General features: G+C 46.5%; 1 protein-coding gene across 5 annotated transcripts in view; it reads right to left on the bottom strand.

The window, feature by feature from the left end:
- mdga2a (MAM domain containing glycosylphosphatidylinositol anchor 2a) overlaps positions 1-22,437 on the bottom strand; it is a 62,499-nt gene that overhangs the window by 4,120 nt on the left and 35,942 nt on the right. For 2 of the 5 annotated variants that reach the window (XM_020586357.1, XM_020586358.1), the window contains exons 9-17: positions 19,064-19,336; positions 16,155-16,303; positions 13,489-13,666; positions 8,846-8,866; positions 8,271-8,426; positions 5,014-5,172; positions 4,678-4,808; positions 3,802-3,925; positions 1,411-1,634 (exon numbers count right to left, since the gene is read on the bottom strand). In XM_020586357.1, coding sequence (XP_020442013.1) covers positions 1,546-1,634; positions 3,802-3,925; positions 4,678-4,808; positions 5,014-5,172; positions 8,271-8,426; positions 8,846-8,866; positions 13,489-13,666; positions 16,155-16,303; positions 19,064-19,336 — 1,280 coding nt within the window. In that variant the 3' untranslated portion in view covers positions 1,411-1,545. The other 3 variants (XM_020586359.1, XM_020586360.1, XM_020586361.1) reach the window with 3 other exon arrangements.

The following is a 22,437-nucleotide window of genomic DNA, read 5'->3' as shown; positions in this document are numbered from 1 at the left end:
GGGTTCATTAAGTTCATGTGAGTTGGACAATGGGCTTATGTAAGTGGTCAAGATGTTTCCTGTTTTTAAGTACATCTCAGGGTGTTCTCTCCCGAAACTGGAGACAGGAAGCTAGGTTCAGAAATTGACGCAACAGCAGCTGCTGATAAAAGAGTGAGCCTGAAAGAGAGAGGATGACCATGCTACCGTGAACAGTGTACCACAAGCCCGGCCTTGGAGGGCTGGGGGGAGACGACGCCTGACTGGGGCTGACAGGGGAACCGACTCGAGACTGACAACAAATGACTTGACTGACTGGTGCTCTGACAATCTTCTTATGCTTTATCTATTCCATTGCAAGAGGAGAGTCTCTGTTCTCTGATCTCTGTTCTCTGTTTCCCTAACTACAAGATTATGTGTTTAAATACTACTCTATTCAGAATAATTGTAATATTAAATGATCCTTTAAATTGGGATGGTTTGTATGAATGAATTTAGTCGGTATGACACTCTAGCCACGACATAAGTAACTAAAGGCTACATGTTGCAATGTGAGATGGGGCAGCGTCTGGGAGGGGGGGCTTTGTCGAACAGATTCTCTACAGCAGCAGGTTTATTACACATGTTTACAGCTGTATGAGCTCAGTATGATGCATGTTGTTGTACACTGAGGAGCACTGGCCTTGTTCACCGGTTGTACACCAGAGGCACTGCTGGTGGGTTTGCCCCAGGCAAAAGCCTCTTCAATGTCTGCTGCAGTCTGTCTGTGGGGATTTCCTCTGAGGAAACATTGTCTTACTAAAGCGTGCGTGCATACTTTGCGCCTGTCCCTTTGCTTGGTGGCACTGAGTGGAAACCCAAAGGTCAACAAGATTCACTGCAGAGATGTGACAATCCTCAAACTGCAGCAGTGAGAAGCTGCAGACACGTGATGGTCTGTACAGGTGGTAATTTGCTGTTAGAAACAGTCCAGAGGTCAAATTTGGACAAATAATAGAAGTAACCCTTTGTCTGAGCACAGCTTTAGAAGGTACTCAGAGCAGGTGATGCTGTTTCTCTGGTAACCCCTGGTCATGTGACTCTGACCTTGCGTGCCGCAGCAGTCGGTGTCATTTAATTCTTCATAAAGCTGTTGTATGTACATGTTGTATGCTGTTATTCAAACATGTGAAGAAATAGAAATGTAAAAAGGAGACAGTGGTTTTAACCAGAGTTCGCATCTCAGCCCACGACAGGTGGACCGTAGGTTAGCTCAGCAGCAAGATACAACACATACATCAAAGACGTGGAGGCAGTGGGCGGTGGATTTTACCTCTTGTGATGGAGCTATGCTAACAGTTTCCCTGTTTCCAGTCTTTGTGCTAAGCTAGGCTAAAGCAAACAGGAGTTCACATGGCTCTGTTTGTTTCCTATGATGTAAACAAACCTCACCTCTCCACGTGACCTTTTGGCCTTTGTGTCAGCCATCTTGGCAGGAATTCCCTCTGAAGCTCTGCTCACATCTTTGATTGCTGGGGGGTGGAGGGTGACAGCAGTGGATGTGGAGGAAGGGATGCGGGGGGTGTGTCACCTCTGCTGGCCAATCAGACCCAGACTCAGGGTGATGCACAGCTGCCATATATGGGGCAATGGGGGTGGGGCGAGCGACCTCAGATCTGCATGGGGAACGAGAGAGAGAAGACTATGGGTGGTAACCGTTGCCCTGACAGAAGCCTCGCTCCTTCTGCGACCCATCTAGATGCCCTAAAAATAACCTCCACTGCCATGATAAACACTAGCGGTGAGACTGCATCCTGCCATGGCACCTATCTCCAGTTGCTGCCAAGCGGTAGTGAAACATCTGGATATCCTGAAAATATTCTCTCACTAGCCCTTTAATTAAGTCTGGTACTTTAAAATAAGCTAGTGCTTCCCACAGTAGGCTATGTGGTACAGGAGCAAAGGCATTAGAGAGATCTAAGAGCACCTCATGCAAATCTGTTTTTCCCTCTTTGCTGACTGAATTTGATGGCAGATCATGCTTATGTGCTCCATGCATCCAGAAAAACCTGGCATTCCGGCTTTCCGCACCGAGGCATTGAATGAGCTTATTCGTTTCTAGATAACTGGACAACCTCTGGGCTACTACACGGAAGAAAATCTCTACAAGGGGCGTCAAACCGTGACGCCACCCGATAAGCAAGCTTTGCAGCTGCTCTGTCGTTTAGCCAAAACATGAGGCAAAGTCAAGGTGCGTGACTGTTGTTTTCGTGGTGTGTATCTAAACAATGGGACATAACCTTACACTTTAAGACAAATATTAAGACTAGCATTACAGTTGACCCTAAAAGCTCTTTTCCTGTAACCTTGGCGTGCCTGCAATTTTACTGCAGGCTAATAGTTACATCAAACTAGTCACCCTGTCTGCACTAAACATCTTCTAATACAACAGATCTCTAATCCATATCTATCTAACTAAGAAATAACCTAACACTTACTTCTGAATCTTTGTCTTTGGGGAAAAATCCCTCCTGCTCTTCTCAATAGCTTAGGAACGAGCTGCTTCATCCATGCTGCTCTGATAAGCCTCCACAAAAACCTCAACTTCTCTGAAGCATGTTTATTTAGCTTATAGGACACGCCATTAGGCCCGAGGGCCCATCCTGCTCTTGCTCGCCTAACTACAATTTCCACTTCTCTCAGCGTCGGTGCTTTAGTGTTCAGAGGCTGTTCTACTGCCCCAGTGGGGGCCACATCTATTGGCAGACCGAGCTTCCTGTCCCTACCTTCATCTGCATGCATCTCATCTAAGTACGCCTCTAGTTGTCTCCTAGGCACTTTCGAGGTGCTACTTTTCCTTACTAAATGGTGCCTTGGTGAACGCATATGGATCCTTATAAAAACTGCCCTAGCACATTCCTTTTCTGTCTACCTTTCCTAAGCCTTTCTGTTCTCCTTAGATTTGCCAACCTAGATTTCAGGTCATTTAGCAACGTGTTAATACCCTCCACTGCTTTCTAAGCTGTCGTTGTTGAACCAGCACATCAATCTGCTGCCACCTTGACTTCACTGCTGCTTTATTTATACTCAAGCTCCAAACCTTTGCACTTTGTATTCATCAATTCAAAAATTCATAAATGTTGGGGAGGCGACAGTGGTGCGGTGGGTAGAGCAGTCGTCTCCCAACCAGAAGATTGAAGGTTCAAATCTCAGTGCCGGCAGTCCACGTGTCGGAGTGTCCTTGGGCAAGACACTGAACCCCCCCGTTGCCCCCGATGGTTAGAGCCATCGGTTGAGGTGGCACCGCAGATGGCAGCCATCGGTTCTATACCGGAAACAAATTCCTTGTGTGTAACATACTTGGCCAATAGAGGTGGTTATCTCCTTATCCTCATAAATGACATCTCCCATTTTCTCTAGCTTCTTCTCAGCTGTCCCCTTCAGTGCTCCTAGAGCATCTACCAGGTCTGAGTTGCCCATATGCCCCTCTCACCAGGCCTAGGCCAGTTCATTTTGGGTTTCTGCCCCATTAGTTTGGCTGAGTAAATCTGGAAAGAGGTCACATGACTCTGGAGCCACTCAGGTGTTTTAAGAGAAGCATTTTCCCTTAAATCTGTTAAAATACCAACACCTTTAGGTTAAACGCTTGTTTTAGGGGTAAATTAAGGATTAATTAAGAGTGCGTTAAGGAACTATTTTGCACGGTGTTAATACTCAACTCATTTTAAATACAAATTCCTCTAAAACAAAAAGGAGTGTATAACCACTCCTTGGAACTGTGTAACAGTTACAAGGAGAGCATTTCCTCCAACAGGTGAATTACCACAGCACAGGCGAACTCACTAGTGGGTGGAGGGTTTTTACATTCGCCCTCCTCGATAGTGACATCATCGATGGCGATATCTCCCTCGATACCAGAGCCTCGGACTCCCTCCATCGCCATCTGCCAGAGAGAAGAGACAGGAAGCTGAGAGAGGCACAGAGAGGGACGGGCAGCACAAGTAAAAATGACTGTTAGTGGTTTTAGAGGTAGATGTAGCAAAACGAACAAAATGACTAACTTCAGTTTCCTGTGACTGCTTCACAATAAAAGTCAGCTGAAGTGTTTTAATGTTGTGCAGCAGCAGCAGTAGGAAGTGCTGTGATAGCACAGCTGGACCCAGCTGTGATCCAGCTGTGGGAGAGTGACTGTCACTCATCACTAACACAGACAACAATAATTATAGAGTGTAAATACTGGTTTGATGAGAATCTGAATGACTAACGCAACAGGGAGTACGAGAGCTTAAACGGTTAATTAATCAGCAATAATAGATAGTAATCAGTAAAATGGCCTGTCAAAAGAAAATTAATAAGCAAATATATTATCCATTACCTGATTGTTTTTCAAGCCAAATGAACATTCCCGAGTCAGAGCCTCTCAGCTGTGAACGTTTCTCTACAGGGTGTAAACGAATCCTTCTGTGTGTGAACGGTTGCTCGGCTAAAACAAGACAGCTGAGGGCGTCTCCTCTGGCTTTAGTCAGCTGTGGAGGGTGTCTTCCCTATTTTTGACAGTTTACATCCCAAATGACTGATCGATAATAATCTGCAGGTTAACTGACAATGAAAATCATCGACTCCCAACATGTCACAGTATGAATCACCCCTGTCCACAGAGTCCTCAGTGCAGAGGGTCTGGACTAAAGTGGATGAGGTCTGTGGTGAGCTGGTTTGTACCTGGAAGGCTACGGTTGGGTGGATGTTGACCTTGGCTTGTCTCCATCGGTCTCCTTGGTTACCGGTCAGACTCCAGACCAAGGTGTCCGTCACCATCTGAGCTTTCTGACGCAGGAACACGTTCAGAGCTCCTGCAGGACAGAAACAACACAATCAGGGATCTTACCTCAGCGCCAGGAGTCCTCCTAGTGCTGCTCCGAGGTCCTCTGCCGTTTCTTACTTCTGAATCGGGTTAGTGGCAGAAATCTTCCCCTATGAAATGGGACGACCCTCCGAGACCCCTGTGTGTCATCACACCCTGTACCTGAGATAGACGTCATGCTGCTGGAGTCTCACCTATGTGTTTCCCGTACATGTGGTAGTAGAAGGCGAAGCAGTATGTGGGGTTGTTGGTGACAGAGCTGGTCTTGGAGTTCATATTGAAGGTGGGAGACAGCAGCCGGGCTTTGTCTCCCTCCAGCCTCGGCCTCGACGTCTCGATGTACATGTAGAAACCTGAAAGACGACAGTGACACAGGCCTGGGTCAGAGGTCAGATCAGAGGTTACCAAGTCCTTAGTGTCAACAGTAGCTTTATTTTTATCATAACATAATCTTAGAGTTCATTTTTTAAATTAATACACTTTTCAAAAGCCTGCTTTTATTTCATGATTGAAATTTTCAAAAAAGCGCTTTTATATCATGACGATGTCCATTTTTATGACAATTACAATATTCTTCATCCTCTTCCAGCCCGGAGGAGCTGCAGCAGGCGACCTCCCTAGACGACAGGTTGTGACTCACACTCTGCATGTAGCTGTGTGGATGTTTTCATGCCGGTGCAGCTGAAAGCACAACCACAGCTGGATGACGGAGACAGCAACTGGCCGCAGGACATCACAGTGTGTACATCCTCCCATAGACACAGGACCAGTGAGTCTGGGGGCGTGGGGCCAACATTACTGTCAGGCTCTGAATGTTCATTATTGTAAATAATTGAGAACCTTTTAAGGTATAAATTAAGAAATGATTTTAAAATAATTTAATTTCAACGGATTGTTAACCCTCAAAACATCCTTAAAATCTCTTATAAATACTCTAATATAACCCATTACAATCCATTAATGTTTCCACAGATTATCCCTTCAAATTCCATTTAAAATACTTTTACAACAATAACATTCTTGGGTAAATGAATGGACATTTAACATACAAAATCAGGGGATTTGCTTTCATAGTGAACACCTAACAGAAAACATCGAGACCGGCATAAGCTCCGAGGCTGCAGCACGACGTATAGAAAACCCATTACTCTGTCTTCAGATGTAGGCGCCAGTCTGTACTCCCTCTCCTCTGATGGAGCTCTTCCTCTATCATTGTTGAACAGCAGTTTCAAAAAGAAGCTCCTGCTCCTGTTTCTGTCACCAGGCCCTGACAAAGGTTTTAACATGTTCTAGTGCTAAAACAATAGCTGCTCTCACAGTGAAGCACTGGAGCTTGTCAAGGAGACAAACTACACTGAGTGTTCAGAAGTAAAATTTACATACGAAACTGTCAGATGTCACTATGTGCCAACTATCTTAGCTCAGGGACAGATGCTGAAGTTGTTTTTATCTGACTAAAAGCACAGTGGACAATTTGACAGACTGGCTTACGACGCCTACTAACGCGTCTGGTTAGTAGTTGGCAGTACACAGATAATTCAGTCAGACATTGGTCTCGCTGCTCAGGCTGTGAAAGTCACTCTGACAGTCGTTTTATAGTCAGCTTGTGTTTGTGACATGCTGTTTTTTTCCTGCTAATTGTTCTGCCTGTAGAGGGAAGTGCCAAACGTCATTGGAAAATGTGGCAACTTATCAGACAGTGTTCATGTGATGACATTTCCCTTTTGGAGGCGTTTGTTCTTCTATTTAAGGACTCGACCAAATTAAACCACCATGTGTCTGACTGTGAAACAGTGAGCTGTTTTTAGCTTCTGATCAATTTGACTGATAAATATTCTAGCTAGCTAACTGCTCTCCAGCTTATAGCATTTCCTTCTATACTTAGGGCTCACAGTTATAGAGGTACAAGGCTGCAGACACCTGTCCTGGTAAACAATTTAATTCATCCAAAAACACAGTAAAGGTAGAAATGCATTTCCATTGTGACTGCTGTTAGCACTGGTTCCTTCTGTCTCTGCCTCGTCATCATTTTTTAGACATTAAGCTGTAGAGAAAAAACATTTCATCAGTAAAATCCAGATTCCCAGACGTTCTACGTCTAGGAAGCTAATTTAACGTATTTTAACTTTACACACTACTGGTCACTTCATATTCTTTACAAAGTCACTTTCTATAATTATGATGTTTTCACAGATTGAAAAAAAAGTGTAGCAGTTTGCTCCTTCACGTTTTGCATCCACTTGTGTTTCTTGATCCCAGAACGGTTATTTTAAAACACCTGGGGTTTGACTGTGGGCGAGCCTACCTTCTCAAGTCTAACATTTTTATATTAACATTATTTTCACCTATATTATTGTCACTGTTTTTAATTGTTTCATGCTGTTTGTTTCCAAACATGCCATACGAACACAGCGAGCTTCCTCTGCACTGATATATTTGCTCTCAGTCACAGTTTCTCTCCCGCTTCTTCCCTGAAACTGTGCAGCAGAACAAAACTCTGCAGCGTGTTTGTCACTCTGCTCTCATTCAGTCAGCGAGGACTCATCTCCTCAGGCTGCCTCGCTGCTGCTTCGATCTTTCAGCCTCGTATTGTGGTGAGAGTGGCATTGTTCATCCTGAACGTCACATGTAAGTGGCAGTTCAGTCCCCGTCTCATCAGTCCTGCACAAATGTTTAACACTCAGTGTCAGTTTTAATCCTCAGCTCACGTCCTACTGTCAGAGCTGCAGGCAACAGCAAGGACCACAAAAACACACTACAGAAGTAAAGTTCACACGGTCAACAGAGCCATGACAGAGCCAGGGTTAGGGTCTGGAAGTCAGATGTGTGTCTGTTCTCAGCTGCCTCCTGACCAGCACTCTGCAAACTGGGAGGAACAAAGGAAGTTTGGAGGATATTTGACATCTCCTCGCTCTGACACAGAAATCACAGCTTAAAAAACAGTTTTGGATATTTTAGAAAATACATCCACTTTCTGGAGGTGAGACAGGTGTTCAGACTGCTACTACTTTGTCTGTCTGCTCCAGGTAAAGCTGCAGCTGATTAGCTTAGCATGAAGAGGCTGGCTTTGTCCAGTGGTACCAGAGCCCCCATTAAATCTCACTAAAAGCCTTTAACAATCTGTACAAAGCTGAGCTCGGATCAGACCAGGACAAACTCCTCCAAAGACAGAAGAAACAAGAGGAAGAGCAGCGGTGGTCCAGACAGGACATAGATAATAACTCAGCTGGTTACCGGCTCCCTTGAGCCTGATACTGGTGACCCTGGAAAACCAGTATCATGACAGTGGTTATCAAGTGGCAACTGGGTTTTTCTTTTCATGAGATAAACGTGTTGGACAGCTGGTGGGAGGCCAACAGGAGAGAAACAGGGCTAAGAGCAAGAGAAGAACGGGCCTTGGGTGTAAATGAAGCCGTATTGTGCTTGTGTGTGCGTGTGTGTGTGTTTGTACCCTGCTTGGAACCGTTGTGGTCGCAGCTCGGCCCGGTGTTTGGGGTGTATTTGGTATCTCGTGAGGCGGCGCTGTGACGTGTCCAGTCAAACTCATCAGTTTTGTCCTGAGAGAACAAACACAACGCCTCGTCCTCGAAACCGCACTGGAACTCCCCTGAACACACACAAATTTGATGCTTCAGTGCATGAGTTTCCATATATTGGATAAAATATAAATATACACATCTTGTTTCTTATTTAAATTGTTTTTCAACATTTATCTCTATCGACAAAAAGCTTTGTTTTGCCTCAACAGAACAAAAACACGTCCACCATCCTTTGGTTGCCGTGAGTGGATTATATGGGAACATCAGAACTAATGAAACGCAGATGAAGCCATTATGTTGATGAAAGTTGCAGAGAGAACAGCATCAGTCCAAATGATCAGCACACAGATGTAATTCTTCTGAGGCAGTTACTTTGGGACACGGTTGATTTCAGCACTGTTTCATGTGCTTCAGTGCGTGTGCATGCTGCATCGGGTGACACCATGTGGAGGTGACGTCATGTGTGTCAGTGCACACAGGTACTTACTGAGATGTGGGTTAACAGGAGCTGTGGAGGGACAAAGGAAAAGAACTGTTAGACCAACAGGAGAAGAGGTCGCGTCAACATTTATGATGCAGAAAGAGTCAAAAACGTTCAAAGGTGGCAGCAAGCGGGAATCTGACCCACCACGTCACGGTACTGGGGCGGCGCTCCACCACTTCTAAAAAACATGTGAAGTGTTGAAGCTATGATTTCTAATGAACAACCTGTGTCCACTCTCCTCTGTCGTGGCTTTGCATCTTAAAATACCCACAGTATCATCTGAATCAGATATTCAGAGAGAGGTAATTACACCCCATGTCAGACACACACACAGTGTGAATGTGTGAACAGCTGCCGCGTCATTTGGCGACGAGCCTCTGCTTCGTTATAAACCAGCCTTCACTGATGAGCTGTCTGAGAGTGTGCGTTCTTGTACTCCTGTCACTGTGAGGGCCATTTTCAAGACCACCTCGACCAAAACACACTCACACGTTAATGCATCAATAACAATGATCCAGTACTGACAGGTCACATCCTGCATCATCAATACTTTGACTCCTGATGAAGCATGTTTGGCTGGGAGTGTTTGTGTGATGGATCTTCTCTGCAGGTTCACTTTCACAGAGATAAATGAAAACCAATGTCTGGCTGGAAGGAAGCAAATCAATCTAAGGACTGATAGAGGATTTAGAGACAATCATTTAAGTTAACCCAAGTGTTTGTGAGGAGGTGTGGTGTGTGTGGTGTCACGGCGGGTTATCAGTGCCTGCTGAGTTAGTGCTACAGATCTGGGACAGTGTAAAGAACAGCTCCCATTATCAGACAAACACCAGGAGCAAAGAAAAGAGGAGCTCTGCAAGGCTTCTCCTCACTGTAACATTTGCTTCTCAACATACAGATAACTAGTTCAACCTGAACTGGTGGAAATGAAAGAGGCGTCACTGTACACCAGGTTTGAAAGCGCCCGTGCTTAGAGCCATAGAGGCAGCATGTCAACACAACATCAGACAGCTCTCATGGACCAACACCAAACTACACAGTTCAATCAGCTGTGAAACTTGACTGAACCCAGGCTGAAGTTATAAATGAAGTTAAACCTGCATGATCTCAGATTTCCCCCACGGTCCGATAACCCCAGCGGTAATGTGGTATCCCTCAGCTACAACCTCCTCCATGAATGAACCTCTGCTGCCTACAGCCTCCTGTTGTTATTCCAGCTTCTCCACCCTGTGTTGTCAAAGTACGGTCTCTAAATCAGCCCCACCTGCTGCCTAGCCAAGGTTAGAAGAAGGGTTTTTCCAGCCAGTAGTCATGTCAAACAGCCAACTAATTCCTCCAGTGAACAAAGGAATGAATGGAAACCTAAGGGTCCCTAATGTCCAGTCGAGCGTTTAGCACGAGGACCTCTACTGGGTAGATGTTGTTTGGGAGGATGCCAAGATGAACAGAACAGGTGGGGTTTGATGCCTAAAGGAAGCACCTGCAGCAACACAGGATGAACAATGAACAGCTGGAGTGTAAATGTGTTTCCCTTCGGTCAGCAGAGGGTGTTTCCTGTTTCTGTGATGGTATGAATGCAGGGAGAAGCCTGTCAGAGCACAGCACAGCCCCACTCTCCACGTGAATTAAACAGATGAGTCATCACAGTTTTTGAGTCTTCAGATCCAAACAGAGGAAGAATTTCCACAATGCAGGACAAGAACAAGCAGGTGGGAGGTCCACTCAGATGAAGCAGAGCCAGCTGCTTTTATTTGGGTGGAAAATGTTATAACCTTAGACTTTGTAGTCACGTGTCAGACCCAAAGGTAATGCACAGCAACAACAGAGGGATGCTTAAATATAAATAAGTCATCAGCCTGTGCACAGAAGATGTGTTTGCATGTGTTTAAAGCAGGAACGTCCGTTTCCCCATCAGTTCCTTGAGTCCCTGCAGCACCTGAACGCAGCAGCAGCGCACGCTGAAGTGTTGTGTTGACTTCACTTTACTCTGAACAAAGTTGTGCAGCTGCTTGACACATGTCAGATGGTCATGTGACCAAACTGAGTGTTGTTAGGTTGGGCAGTTTACGCTTACGGCTTAGGCTGCTGAGATGCCTGAACTTCCTGTTTGAACCCTGCTTGTTTGCTGCGGGGGGTTAACGTGAGGACCAGGACAAAAAAAGGGTGATGAGGACGACGAGGCGAGGGTGACGAGGGAGATGAGGGCGACGAGGAGAGGGAGATGAGGGCAACGAGGCGAGGGAGATGAGGACGACGAGGCGAGGGCGACGTGACGACCAGGACGAGGCAAGGGCGACAAGGAGAGGGTGACGAGGGAGATGAGGGCAAGGAGATGAGGGCGATGAGGCGAGGGCGACATGATGACCAGGACCAGGAGAGGGAGATGAGGGCGACGAGACGAGGGCGACATGATGACCAGGACGAGGCAATGGCCACAAGGAGAAGGTGACGAGGAAGATGAGGGCGATGAGGGTGATGAGGCAAGGGCAACGAGGAGAGGGTGATGAGGGAGATGAGGGCGACGAGACGAGGGCAACATGATGACCAGGACGAGGCAAGGGTGACAAGGAGAGGGTGACCATATGTGTGGTTCAAGTTAACTCTGTGATCTGTGATATTTTCCCTCGTCGCTCTTTCTAGAAAAAGATACCTAGTCGGGTATTTGTACACGTAGGTTACAGTGTGCTAGGCCCGGGTTACACTTAAATATAAATAAGTCATCAGCCTGTGCACAGAAGATGTGTTTGCATGTGTTTAAAGCAGGAACGTCCGTTTCCCCATCAGTTCCTTGAGTCCCTGCAGCACCTGAACGCAGCAGCAGCGCACGCTGAAGTGTTGTGTTGACTTCACTTTACTCTGAACAAAGTTGTGCAGCTGCTTGACACATGTCAGATGGTCATGTGACCAAACTGAGTGTTGTTAGGTTGGGCAGTTTACGCTTACGGCTTAGGCTGCTGAGATGCCTGAACTTCCTGTTTGAACCCTGCTTGTTTGCTGCGGGGGGTTAACGTGAGGACCAGGACAAAAAAAGGGTGATGAGGACGACGAGGCGAGGGTGACGAGGGAGATGAGGGCGACGAGGAGAGGGAGATGAGGGCAACGAGGCGAGGGAGATGAGGACGACGAGGCGAGGGCGACGTGACGACCAGGACGAGGCAAGGGCGACAAGGAGAGGGTGACGAGGGAGATGAGGGCAAGGAGATGAGGGCGATGAGGCGAGGGCGACATGATGACCAGGACCAGGAGAGGGAGATGAGGGCGACGAGACGAGGGCGACATGATGACCAGGACGAGGCAATGGCCACAAGGAGAAGGTGACGAGGAAGATGAGGGCGATGAGGGTGATGAGGCAAGGGCAACGAGGAGAGGGTGATGAGGGAGATGAGGGCGACGAGACGAGGGCAACATGATGACCAGGACGAGGCAAGGGTGACAAGGAGAGGGTGACCAGGAAGATGAGGGCGATGAGGGTGATGAGGCGAGGGCGACGTGACGACCAGGACGAGGCAAGGGCAACGAGGACGACAAGAGGGCGATGATGAGAGGGCAACAAGACGAAGTCGACGAGGCGAGGGCGACGAGGCGCTCACTGACAGTCTGTCCAAACATCACAGAGCAGACCAGTTCACGTTGAGGTCGTCTTGGATTTTGATGTCAGTGTTTGCGTGTCCTCGTCGGCCGCCACATTTCTCCCTGTTTGTCCTCATTTCACTTCTGTACTGCTGCTTTTATTTCTATTTTACTTTGACGTCTCTGCAGTCAAGATGTTTTTAAATTCCCAACAGGATTTTTGTGACAGCTCAACAGTTTTTTATTCTGTTCTAGTTTTAGTTGTATTATTTTTTTGATCTGACAAAGAGAAGCAGTGAGGTGGCTTGTGCACAAATAGACAGAAACCACAGAACACTGCATCAAATAAACACATTTCCAAGGACAAAACCACTGAAATGTCCCAAATGTTCTGGGATGAGCACACAAACGGTATGAATAACTGGTTAAGAGCCAGCTGCACCAGCATGTGGTGCTGTAAGGTCACACACAGACCAGGTGCAACAGAAGGCTTTACTAAGTGGAAATTTACACAACAAACTAGTTACTGCACAGAGATCAACTGTTACCTCGTATTTACAAAACAATTTAGTGAAATAAGCTTGAAGCGCGGTAATTTAATAAAAACTTTAGAAGGACTTTACACAAACACTTAGTGATGAGCTGCTGTAACATTGTCCAGCTTGTTCAGGCCAAGTTCAGTTCTGCTGACAGTTTGCTGTCACCAACCTTTCACCACTATAAGCCACCTGAAGCCTCTGTCAGCTGGTTTGTAGTGTGACCACAGGTGTGCAGTGGTGAACAATGTTTAATGTCTCTGGTTTTGTGGACTGTGTTTTTTCTATGATACCTTTTAGTTTTAATTACTGATGTTTTTTCTTCTGTAGTCACATTCCAGCTCAGCTGCACAATGCCCACCCCATTGACAGTACCTCCATCACACTGAGCCAGTGGCAGAAGATAAAAACTGAACTATCTGCAGCCCACCACCTCCTCTGGGAGTGGTCAGGGCTTTGTTGGCATTTGGGGGAACTGGCCCTTTAAGTTAGCACAACATGGTGCTAACAAAAAACAGGAGGTGGTAAATGACAACATACCGCTGTATGTGATGATGCGTTCAGTGGGGTCCCCCTCTCCATAGCGGGTGATGGGGGTGAGGCGGACCAGGTAGGACTCAGGTTTGACGAGTTCAGTCAGGTTGTAGGTCAACAGCTCTCCATCCTGGATGTGCCCCTCCATGGGAATCTCCTGCTCCCACCAGCGAGACTGACCCATCTGAAACGCAGAAAACATTGAAGGACAACAGCTGTGACTTTGTCTGTCGTTCCCCACAAACCCCGTCCAGAGACCAGCAGCACCAGTGAAAGTGGTGTCTACTGTAATGTGTGTGAGTCCAGACCCTGGTCCAGCTCATCGCTCTGTGCCGTAGACCTCCACTGTTGTCCACCAGCTATTAGACCCCCCCAGCGAGACACACCGCTGCACTGGGGGGCAGGTTTCCTCCTCAGGAAACATGGGAGGCTGTTTGTTTCCAGCAAAGGCTGAGAACGGCGTCGCTGTGCACGGAGCCACTGGTGTCTGTTGTGTTTACACTGCTCCACTGGCTTCTCACACCGTTTGTTGAACATTGACGGGCCTCACATTTCAGAATTCGTGACTTTATCACAAAGTTAACTGCGCAGCCAAGAGTCTGTAGCTCTGGTCTGTTACCACACATTTGAGAAGCATCTGTCTACTTCCCCTCTTCTTCTTCTCATCATTTTCTGTCTCATCAGCACTTCCTCCCTGCAGCACACTGGTTTCTATGAATGAAGACAGACGGGTTACCATGGCAACAAGCCTTCCTCCTCCGCCTCTCGGTTCTCTCAGGCCGATGCTGCAGGAGCTTCAGGATCATATCCAAGATGACAGTATGTGTCAGCACCGGTGGAAAGTATCTAAGTACATTTACTCAAGTACTGTACTGAAGTACACTCATGAGAAATCTGTACTTTGAGTATTTCCACATCCTGCTCCTTCATCCTGTGACTTCACTCCATGTCAGAGACAAACCGTGTACTTTTCACTACACTACATGTACCTGATACCTTCAGGTCCAGAACCAGATGAATCAAACCAAACCCAGTAGAACCATCAGACTCTATTGATCCCAGTAGGAAATCCACCAGCTACCCAGCAGGATGGAAAGTACTTCCCAGTATAAGTATATAAGGTAGTTACCATCAGCTCCACCTTTACCAGCTGCAGCATTAAAGTGATGGACACAGTAATTAGTCACTATGATCCAGTATCAGAGACGTTACTGGGACACGGGCTGTTCTGCCTATACTTATGAGGACCTTTACGTTCCTAACCTAAACCTGATCACAACTTTACCCCTTAAATCCTCAAACATCCATTTAAGGAAGAAAACTAATTAACATCATTTTGCAACAATGTCCTCATAAGCTCTAAAACTACAACTGGTCCCCACAAAGACAGAAGCACTGTGTCTGTCTGAATGTCTCCCACACACCACCACTGCAGTAGTCCCATTACGTCACCGCAGCAGGGACAGGACATGTGCAGGACATCAGCAGGGTCACGTGCTCTGCGATTCCCTATACTGCTTTCCTGGGAACTGGATGATCAGTTGTTTTACAGATCCCTCAGCCAGGGGCCTCGTGCATTCAGTTCTTTGTGAGGACAGTTTTTACACTTCCAATGTATGTGTAACATAACCTCCACATACACAGGAGCAGAACAGTGTTGATTAAACCTCTTTCTCAAACTCTGTGAATGACCAGAAAACAACTTTAAGCTTTAAACATCAGTGACTTTCTGCAGACTCCTCCTCTGAACAAAGGTGAGCTGAGTAGGAACAGTGTTTGCACTGAGCCTTTCCACCCAACAGCTTCCACACTCTGTAAATATGCAGACGGGCCACATGCACGCTTCTGCTGGATGTGAGCTCGTTACATTAAGCACCGGCACAGTTTTACACACACCATTCCTGTTCGGTCTGAGTATTGTTACTGGGTCATAAAGCTCTGGGACCAGTTTTACTGCCTTCATTAAAGTTTATCAGCTCCAGCAAACAAAGACCTCGTTCTCTGGTTTGTCACATTTATGACACAGTGCTTAACACTACATAAACCTCAATATGGAAAATGTAAGTTAGGAGATGAATAACACTGGATTACTAGACTAATAAAGTCTTTTTCTCTGTGTTGATCAGTACGTGAGGAAAGAAAACGTACGTCTTTCCACGAACTGCTGAATAAACCATGAGCAATGTTCGATCTCTGATGGAACCAGACAACCCTTCGTTTTTAACTCATAACTTTATTTATTTGTCTCCTAAATTCTCAAACAGGGCTTCTGCCAACCGCCGAGTGTTTTGAGGTCTGTGAACGGTCAGGACCCTGATCAGCCTCTGATCTGCCACTGAGCAAGCTAAAGCTGCTACAGGCACGATGTGGTTTAAGAGAGGAGGATTAAAGGAACAGTCCCACATTTTAAGAAACAATCTCGCTCTGATTATAATAAGTATTGTATTAAAGTGTAAGTCTGCCTTCTCCTCAGATATCAGCAGTGTGCTAGTTGACCTCTCAGGACTTTCTGGCTTCCTGTCTGTGGCTCTCTCTTGGCTCCTACTGAAGATGTCAATCTGGACAAATTCCTCACAAACATAATACTGATTGTGAAAAAGTCACAGTTGTTTCCTAAAGCAGCTGCTCACCTTGTCAAACAAACATTTTCTGGTGGTAACTCGTGTACTGACCTGGCGGATGCCGAGTCTGTAGGCCAGGATCCGGTCCACAGTGTTGGGCCTCATCTGAGTCCACTGCAGCTTGAAGCCATACACTCGGGGCCTATTCTGCCACAGAGCACTGTAGGTGTCGTAGTAGAACTCTGGAGTGTAGGCTTTGCCTGAAGAGACACAGGGGTCAGAGGTCACACAAAACTGGATCCAGGTCCAGGTAACAACAAACACAGACTCAAGACTGTCTCTGGTGTGTCCCCACAGCGATGCCTCCACTGATTCATGGCAATCAAACAAGACATTCCAGCCCGGACCCTCAGGACAAGGTTTTCACCGGTCCTGTAGTGGTGACTTGGTGCTAAGGGGGGGTCTACAACAGATTCAGTGGACCCAAACCGGACCCACGCTCCCAGACCACCTGTAACTAAATATGTTCACATCCTGAGCCTGTAACCAGTACCCTGGTCCAGCTCATCGCTCTGTGCTGCAGACCTCCACTGTTGTCCCCCAGCTATTAAACCCCACCCAGTGAGCCACACCGGGGGGGCAAGTTTCCTCCTCAGGACACACGGGAGGCCATCTGGTTTCAAAGAACTTCTCCTGTCTGCAAGACAGGAGATGAACATGAACCAGTCCTGTGTGAGAATACCAAGCATGTGAAACACAGTACGGTGCATAGTTTAGATTCCTAGTCTGTGAGCAGTCTGGGTGCTTGTAGTATCATTCTGGGTGGAGAGAAGATGTCTGCACAGTTCGGTCGGCACTAAAGTTTGACTGAGCTCCCACACTAGCCTTAATGAGCCAAATCAAACAGTTCTGGTTCAGAGCTCTCTAACCATCCTCTAGCTGACACAGCTTTAACACTGGCCAAGTTTTAGTCCGGGTAACACATGATGTCCATCACTCAGAGTGATGGGCACATGAATAATGTCGAGGTGGACCAAGATAGTTCGCACACACAAATCAACAAGAAGCCTCTTCCGTGGCTCAATCTGTCACACACCAGCTCAGTGCGAACCTCAGAGGCTCTGCCTTGTCTGTGTACAATCTCTTTTCCAAGTTCACCTGAGACACAGACATTAAGCCCGACACTGAGCTTTTCTTGTTGCCTCCCTCTGAAGGTGTGAGGAACAGTGTGACATTGTGCTGTGTCATCATGTGCAGGTTTTGTCTCACACCTCGGCGTCACGCTCTCTACTCTTGTCAGCTTCTTCTGGAGCTCTGCTGTCATCTCATTGGCTGCTGCAGGATGAGCGAGGTTTAAAATGCCACAGGCATGTTCGCACCTCATTAGCAACACAAACCTCACATCAGCAGCAACAAGCTCGACATAATCGCCATCATTTTCCATCAGCTCTCCATCCTCAGCTTACAAACGCTTTCTGCTGCTGCCTGCAGAACTCGCTGCAGCTCAGCGGCCGGCTTTGATAAGAGGCTTAACGTGGCCACCAGTTTTACAGGAGGAGGCTCGCAGCGCCGACAGGGCGTCTGTGCAGGGGAGCTTTCATCAGGAGAGGTCGGAGATACAAGTCAGGGAGCGATTCGTGTGTGATGCCTGCTGTTCACAGTCTGACACTCCACTCAGTTAAAGGACGCAGCCGGTGATGATGTTACTTCCCACAAACTCCATCCAGGGACTAACAGCAACACTCAATGTGGTGTCCTCACTGTAATGCGTGTGAATCCAGAGCCTGGTTTAGCTTATTGCTCTATGCCGTGGACCTCCACGTGGACCTCCACCACTTGATGGAAAAATACACACAAAGCTTTTCAGAGAAGACACAGATATGGTCCTTTAAATAATGTAGAAAGATGCCAGAACACATGCAGCAGAAGCACAAACATACAGCCTTTGTCAGACACTGGTGAAACTGTCCTACAGGTCTGTTACATTAGGTTTTAAAACCCTCGGCTGTTATTCCAGCAGCAGAGAGAAGGCAGCCGGAAAGTTTTTTAACTGAGAGTGAAGTGTTTGCTGTCAGCTGTGCAAGAGGATCTGAAGGCTTCCTGGAGCTCAGCACATTATTTATGACGTTCACACTCCCCTGAGGAAACGCTCTGCGATGCTTCTGTCTGCCAGCGTTCAGGATTTAAAGAGGAGATCAGCTGCAGTTAACTGTCGTTCTCTCATCCCCTAAATGTAAACACTTGGAGCTGGAGAACAGCCAACAGTCCCATCACACCTCCCATTAGCGGCTGCATGACAGGATCTGGTTCAACTGGGAAGCTTATACTTGGAGGCTGTTCAGCCTGCTCTGTAGGAGTAAACAAAGTCTGGTGGGGCGGGTGCTAAGTCTTCTTAAGTCTCAAGTTTTCTCAGGGCAAGTCTCAAGTCATTGAGAACAAGCCCATTTCTGATCAAGGACAAGACCAAACAAGACAAGACGTGACTCGGTGTCAAGTTTGGTCTCAAGTCATTCAAGAGAATTCCAGATGAAGTTTCAAGTAGCTTAAGACAAATTAAGTAAAAACTAGCGTAGTCTCGTTGTGCGGAGGAATCTGCAAGTCTTTTGATACAACTCAGAGACATTTGAGACAATTCCAAACGAAGTCAATTTAAGAAATGTTCTAGTCGACTCTAGTTGAATTAACTGATTAGAGACGAGTCCCAGTAAAGTCTATAATATTTCGAGACAACTCCAAATGGAGTCTCACTTTTTTTGAGACAAGTCCAAATAAAGTCTTGTCACAAGTTTTAGTCAAGTCTGGTTGTCTCAAGTCATTCAAGTCAAGTCTTGTCTGAGACATGTACAAATTAAGTCTTAAGTCATTCAAGTCAAGACTCAAGCCATTCGAAGACAAGTCAGGTGTCTGTTCATTTCGTGTGATCATCTGTGACTCCACACAGGGAAACAATCTGTCCGGAATAAGGACATCTAACCAAGTCAAACACAAAGTCCCATAATGCCTCAGTGAAGCTAACTCACCTGTGACTAGGAAGGTGCAGCGGCCCGCCCCGGCCTCATTGGTGATGTCACAGGTGTACTCTCCGTAGCCCTCTCGGTTCAGAGCTCTGACATTGTAGCTGGTTTCGTCCTGCTGATCGCCAAGCTGCCCGATGGTGAGGAGGCGGGAGCCCAGCTTCCACTCGTATCGCAGGAGGCGGGCAGGGTGAGCTCGCAGCAGGCGACAGGTGAGGCCGAACGCCCGGCCGAGAGCCTGACGGATCTCCAAATGCACCGGCTCCACCACAGGAGGGACTGTTGGACAGAGAGGGAACATGGGATTCCACAGCCAAAACAATACCAGAACTATTATTCAACATTATCGGTGTTTCCGTCTCCATAAACTCAAGTCATCTCAAATCCGAAGCGAAGTCCATCACCCAGACCCTGGGTAGTTTTTGCACCTCTCCATCACATTTCTTCAGGCTGTGTCGTCTTGCTGTTTGACTTCGATTTGTCCACAGGGATCAATAAAGTTTAATGTAATCATCGGCTCTGAAGCTGACCACAGCTCCATCTTAAGCACTTCTTAAGAACGCTCACCCTACACCTAGTTCTAACCTGAATGTTAAAACCAAGTCTGGACTTTTAAAAAGTGTGTGGAAACAGTGAGGACCTGTCAAAATGTCCTCACATTGCAGAAATGCACTTAAAACTGAAAGTGGTCCTGACTCCCTGGAGGTTTGCGGTGACCAGTTCAGCTGCTGACAAACTGAGCAGGCACTTCACACAAACAAAAAATGACCTGACTGATCCATTTTATTGTAAAGTTTCAAATCAAATCACTATGTTTCAACACTTTTCATTTGTTTTGATGTCATCTGCTGAGCCTGTGTCTCACTGTATCACACTAATTAAACAAATGATTCCAGACTGGGACTAAATTTAACTCCATTCCATCCCCTGCTCTCTCTTCACTCTTTAAAGAAGCCAAATATGTCTGTAGAATAACCTTACACCTCTTACCGTAAGTATTTGAGACATCCAGACTCAGACAGGCATTAACCTGCACGCCACAGCGCTCTACTAAGAGGCAGAAAGGCAGAGTCTGAGCTGTCTGGAACTTCCTCAGAGGATTTCTGCCACTTTGCGGGTGACACCTCACAAAGTAACATCCTGCAGCGGCTGCAACCAGCAACCTCTGAGGAAGCATCTGACTCCTCTGTGACGAAGAGAGTGCAAACGCTGCCTGGCTCCACAGTGGGAAGCTTATACTTGGAGGCTGTTCAGCCTGCTCTGTAGGAGTAAACAGTGCCACTGCTCCACTCAGGCTGCATGGTCAGGGCTGCTAGACGGGCCAAGTCATGTCAGACTGACGCCATTTTTCAGCACGCCATCATATTAATGCTTGAATTTAATACCTTAAAATGTTTGTGTTAATTCAACTTTTGTCGGTTTATCTAAGGGAACACATGTGCTTCTCCTGCACTGAAATACAGCTGGGTGCTCTGCCCGTCAACATGTCAGTAAACTCTTTACCTCTGCTCAACACACCTCAGCACAGCACTGACGTCCACGGCCATAAGCTGCCTCAGAGTTTTGATTCAGAAACCACAGTCATCTGCATCTCTTTTTATTCTTGTGTCTGGTCATTTCTATATGAACACAGTGATTGTTTTATGGGGACCTGCACCTCAACACAGTGCTGATGTCCTCATAATTCATGCTAAGAAAATGACCTTGGGGGGACAGTTACAGGTTTCTCCTTTTATTCTTTCATCTGTTCACCACTTTGACGAAATGGTGCACGTTGGTAACTTGTTGTTTGAGACGGGAGAGGAGGGTGTTTGTCAGAGGGACTGTGGGGACGTCACCTCTGCTCATCACTGGTCCCTGTAATCCAGTAAAAAGACTGTGAGGGATTAAATAACTATTATTTGAAATGCTGCTCCTCAGCTTTAATTTCTAATCATGTGGATCCATTAGCAAATTTAAGTCATTAGAATCACAGCAGGACACAATTAATGACCAATTACTGACAAACTGCATAGAAACAAATGCATTTTGTGTCCATTTAGTTTGGGTTTTCACTCTTAACAGGTCTGACATGCAGACATGCACCTATGTCCATGTGATTTGATGCCTCTTCTCATTTACACTCAGATCCAGACTTTATTTTTCTGCTGTGAACTTTCTCAGCAAGGATCAGAGAAATTTGCTTTCAGTTGGAAGTTAAATCTGTGTGAGACTTGAATATCATTTCTCTTATTTCACTGTAATCCACCTGCAATCTGCCCTCACTTTAATCAGCTTAGTGTTGTTACAGTGAAAACAGCAAACGCAGCGCAGGACTCGCAGAGAAGAGAATCCACGTTCCTTCTTACATAAGTAGAACGAAAAAGCTCTGCATCGGAAACGTGACTGTGGGTATGAAGCCAACAAGTATCAGCAGTAAAATCAACTGTACTGTACCCGTGACCCAACAGTACCAGTAGTGGCAGAGAGGGATGCTCACTGCTGAAACCCGTTTCCACTACCAGAACTTAAGTCAGACAACACGCACACGACCCACTAGAATACGCTGGTGTTTTAATGCACTTTATGTTGTAGATCTTTAATTTAATTATCAATCACATGACATTATTTTCACTCAAAGCATTTTTACTTTAAAACGTGTAACAGAGTAAATTTTACTCTGTAAGTGACCTACTCTACTTTTATCCAAGCAGATATTTGATTTACTTGGATAAAATGTCTTTAAAGGGACAGTACTTCCACAGCTTCCCTGGCTGTATCAGTAAAAAGGTCTTGACTGTATAATTTCATGTGCATTTGATGTTGACTTGCTTTTCCCTCCCGAGTTCTCAAACTGCTCGGCTTGACTCTCCACAGAATCAGAAGGAGATTCGCTCTGACAGTGTTTTAGTGCAGCAGGAAGCCAGGAGCAGTGTGTGTGCAGCTTTCTGTCACATCGTCTGACGGCAGGTGACTGGAGGGTCACGGATTCGATCTTCATCCGCAGACAGACGGCATGCGTCAGCCTGGAGTCGAACCTGCCTCCACCTGCTGGTGTGCGTTTCACCTCGCACACGTGCTGCCTTCTGCTCTGATGGATGTGATGCAGTTTGATCGGATGATGTGACATTTCCTCTGCAGAAGCAGCACAGCTGTCGCACGCTGGTCTTTGTTTATGTCGGCAGCAGATGTTACATTAGAGACTTGAAATGTGCAGTCAGGGATGAAGAGAGGACACTGAACATGTTCACATTTCCAAACTGCAAGACTAAAAGAGGACACCTGACAAAAGCAGCGTTTTTACAGCCTGGGTCTAAACCTGCTACTTTTATCATCTGTCTCATGCTTCAGTCGGGCTCCATCACATGGTTTAAAGCCTCCATCATCCACCCACTGTCTGC

The sequence above is a fragment of the Monopterus albus genome, unplaced genomic scaffold (genome assembly GCF_001952655.1).
Source record: "Monopterus albus unplaced genomic scaffold, M_albus_1.0 scaffold403.1, whole genome shotgun sequence".
Classification (NCBI taxonomy): Eukaryota; Metazoa; Chordata; class Actinopteri; order Synbranchiformes; family Synbranchidae; genus Monopterus; species Monopterus albus.
The sequence above is the reverse complement of the archived record's forward strand: the minus strand, read 5'-3'. Positions and strand labels throughout refer to the sequence as shown.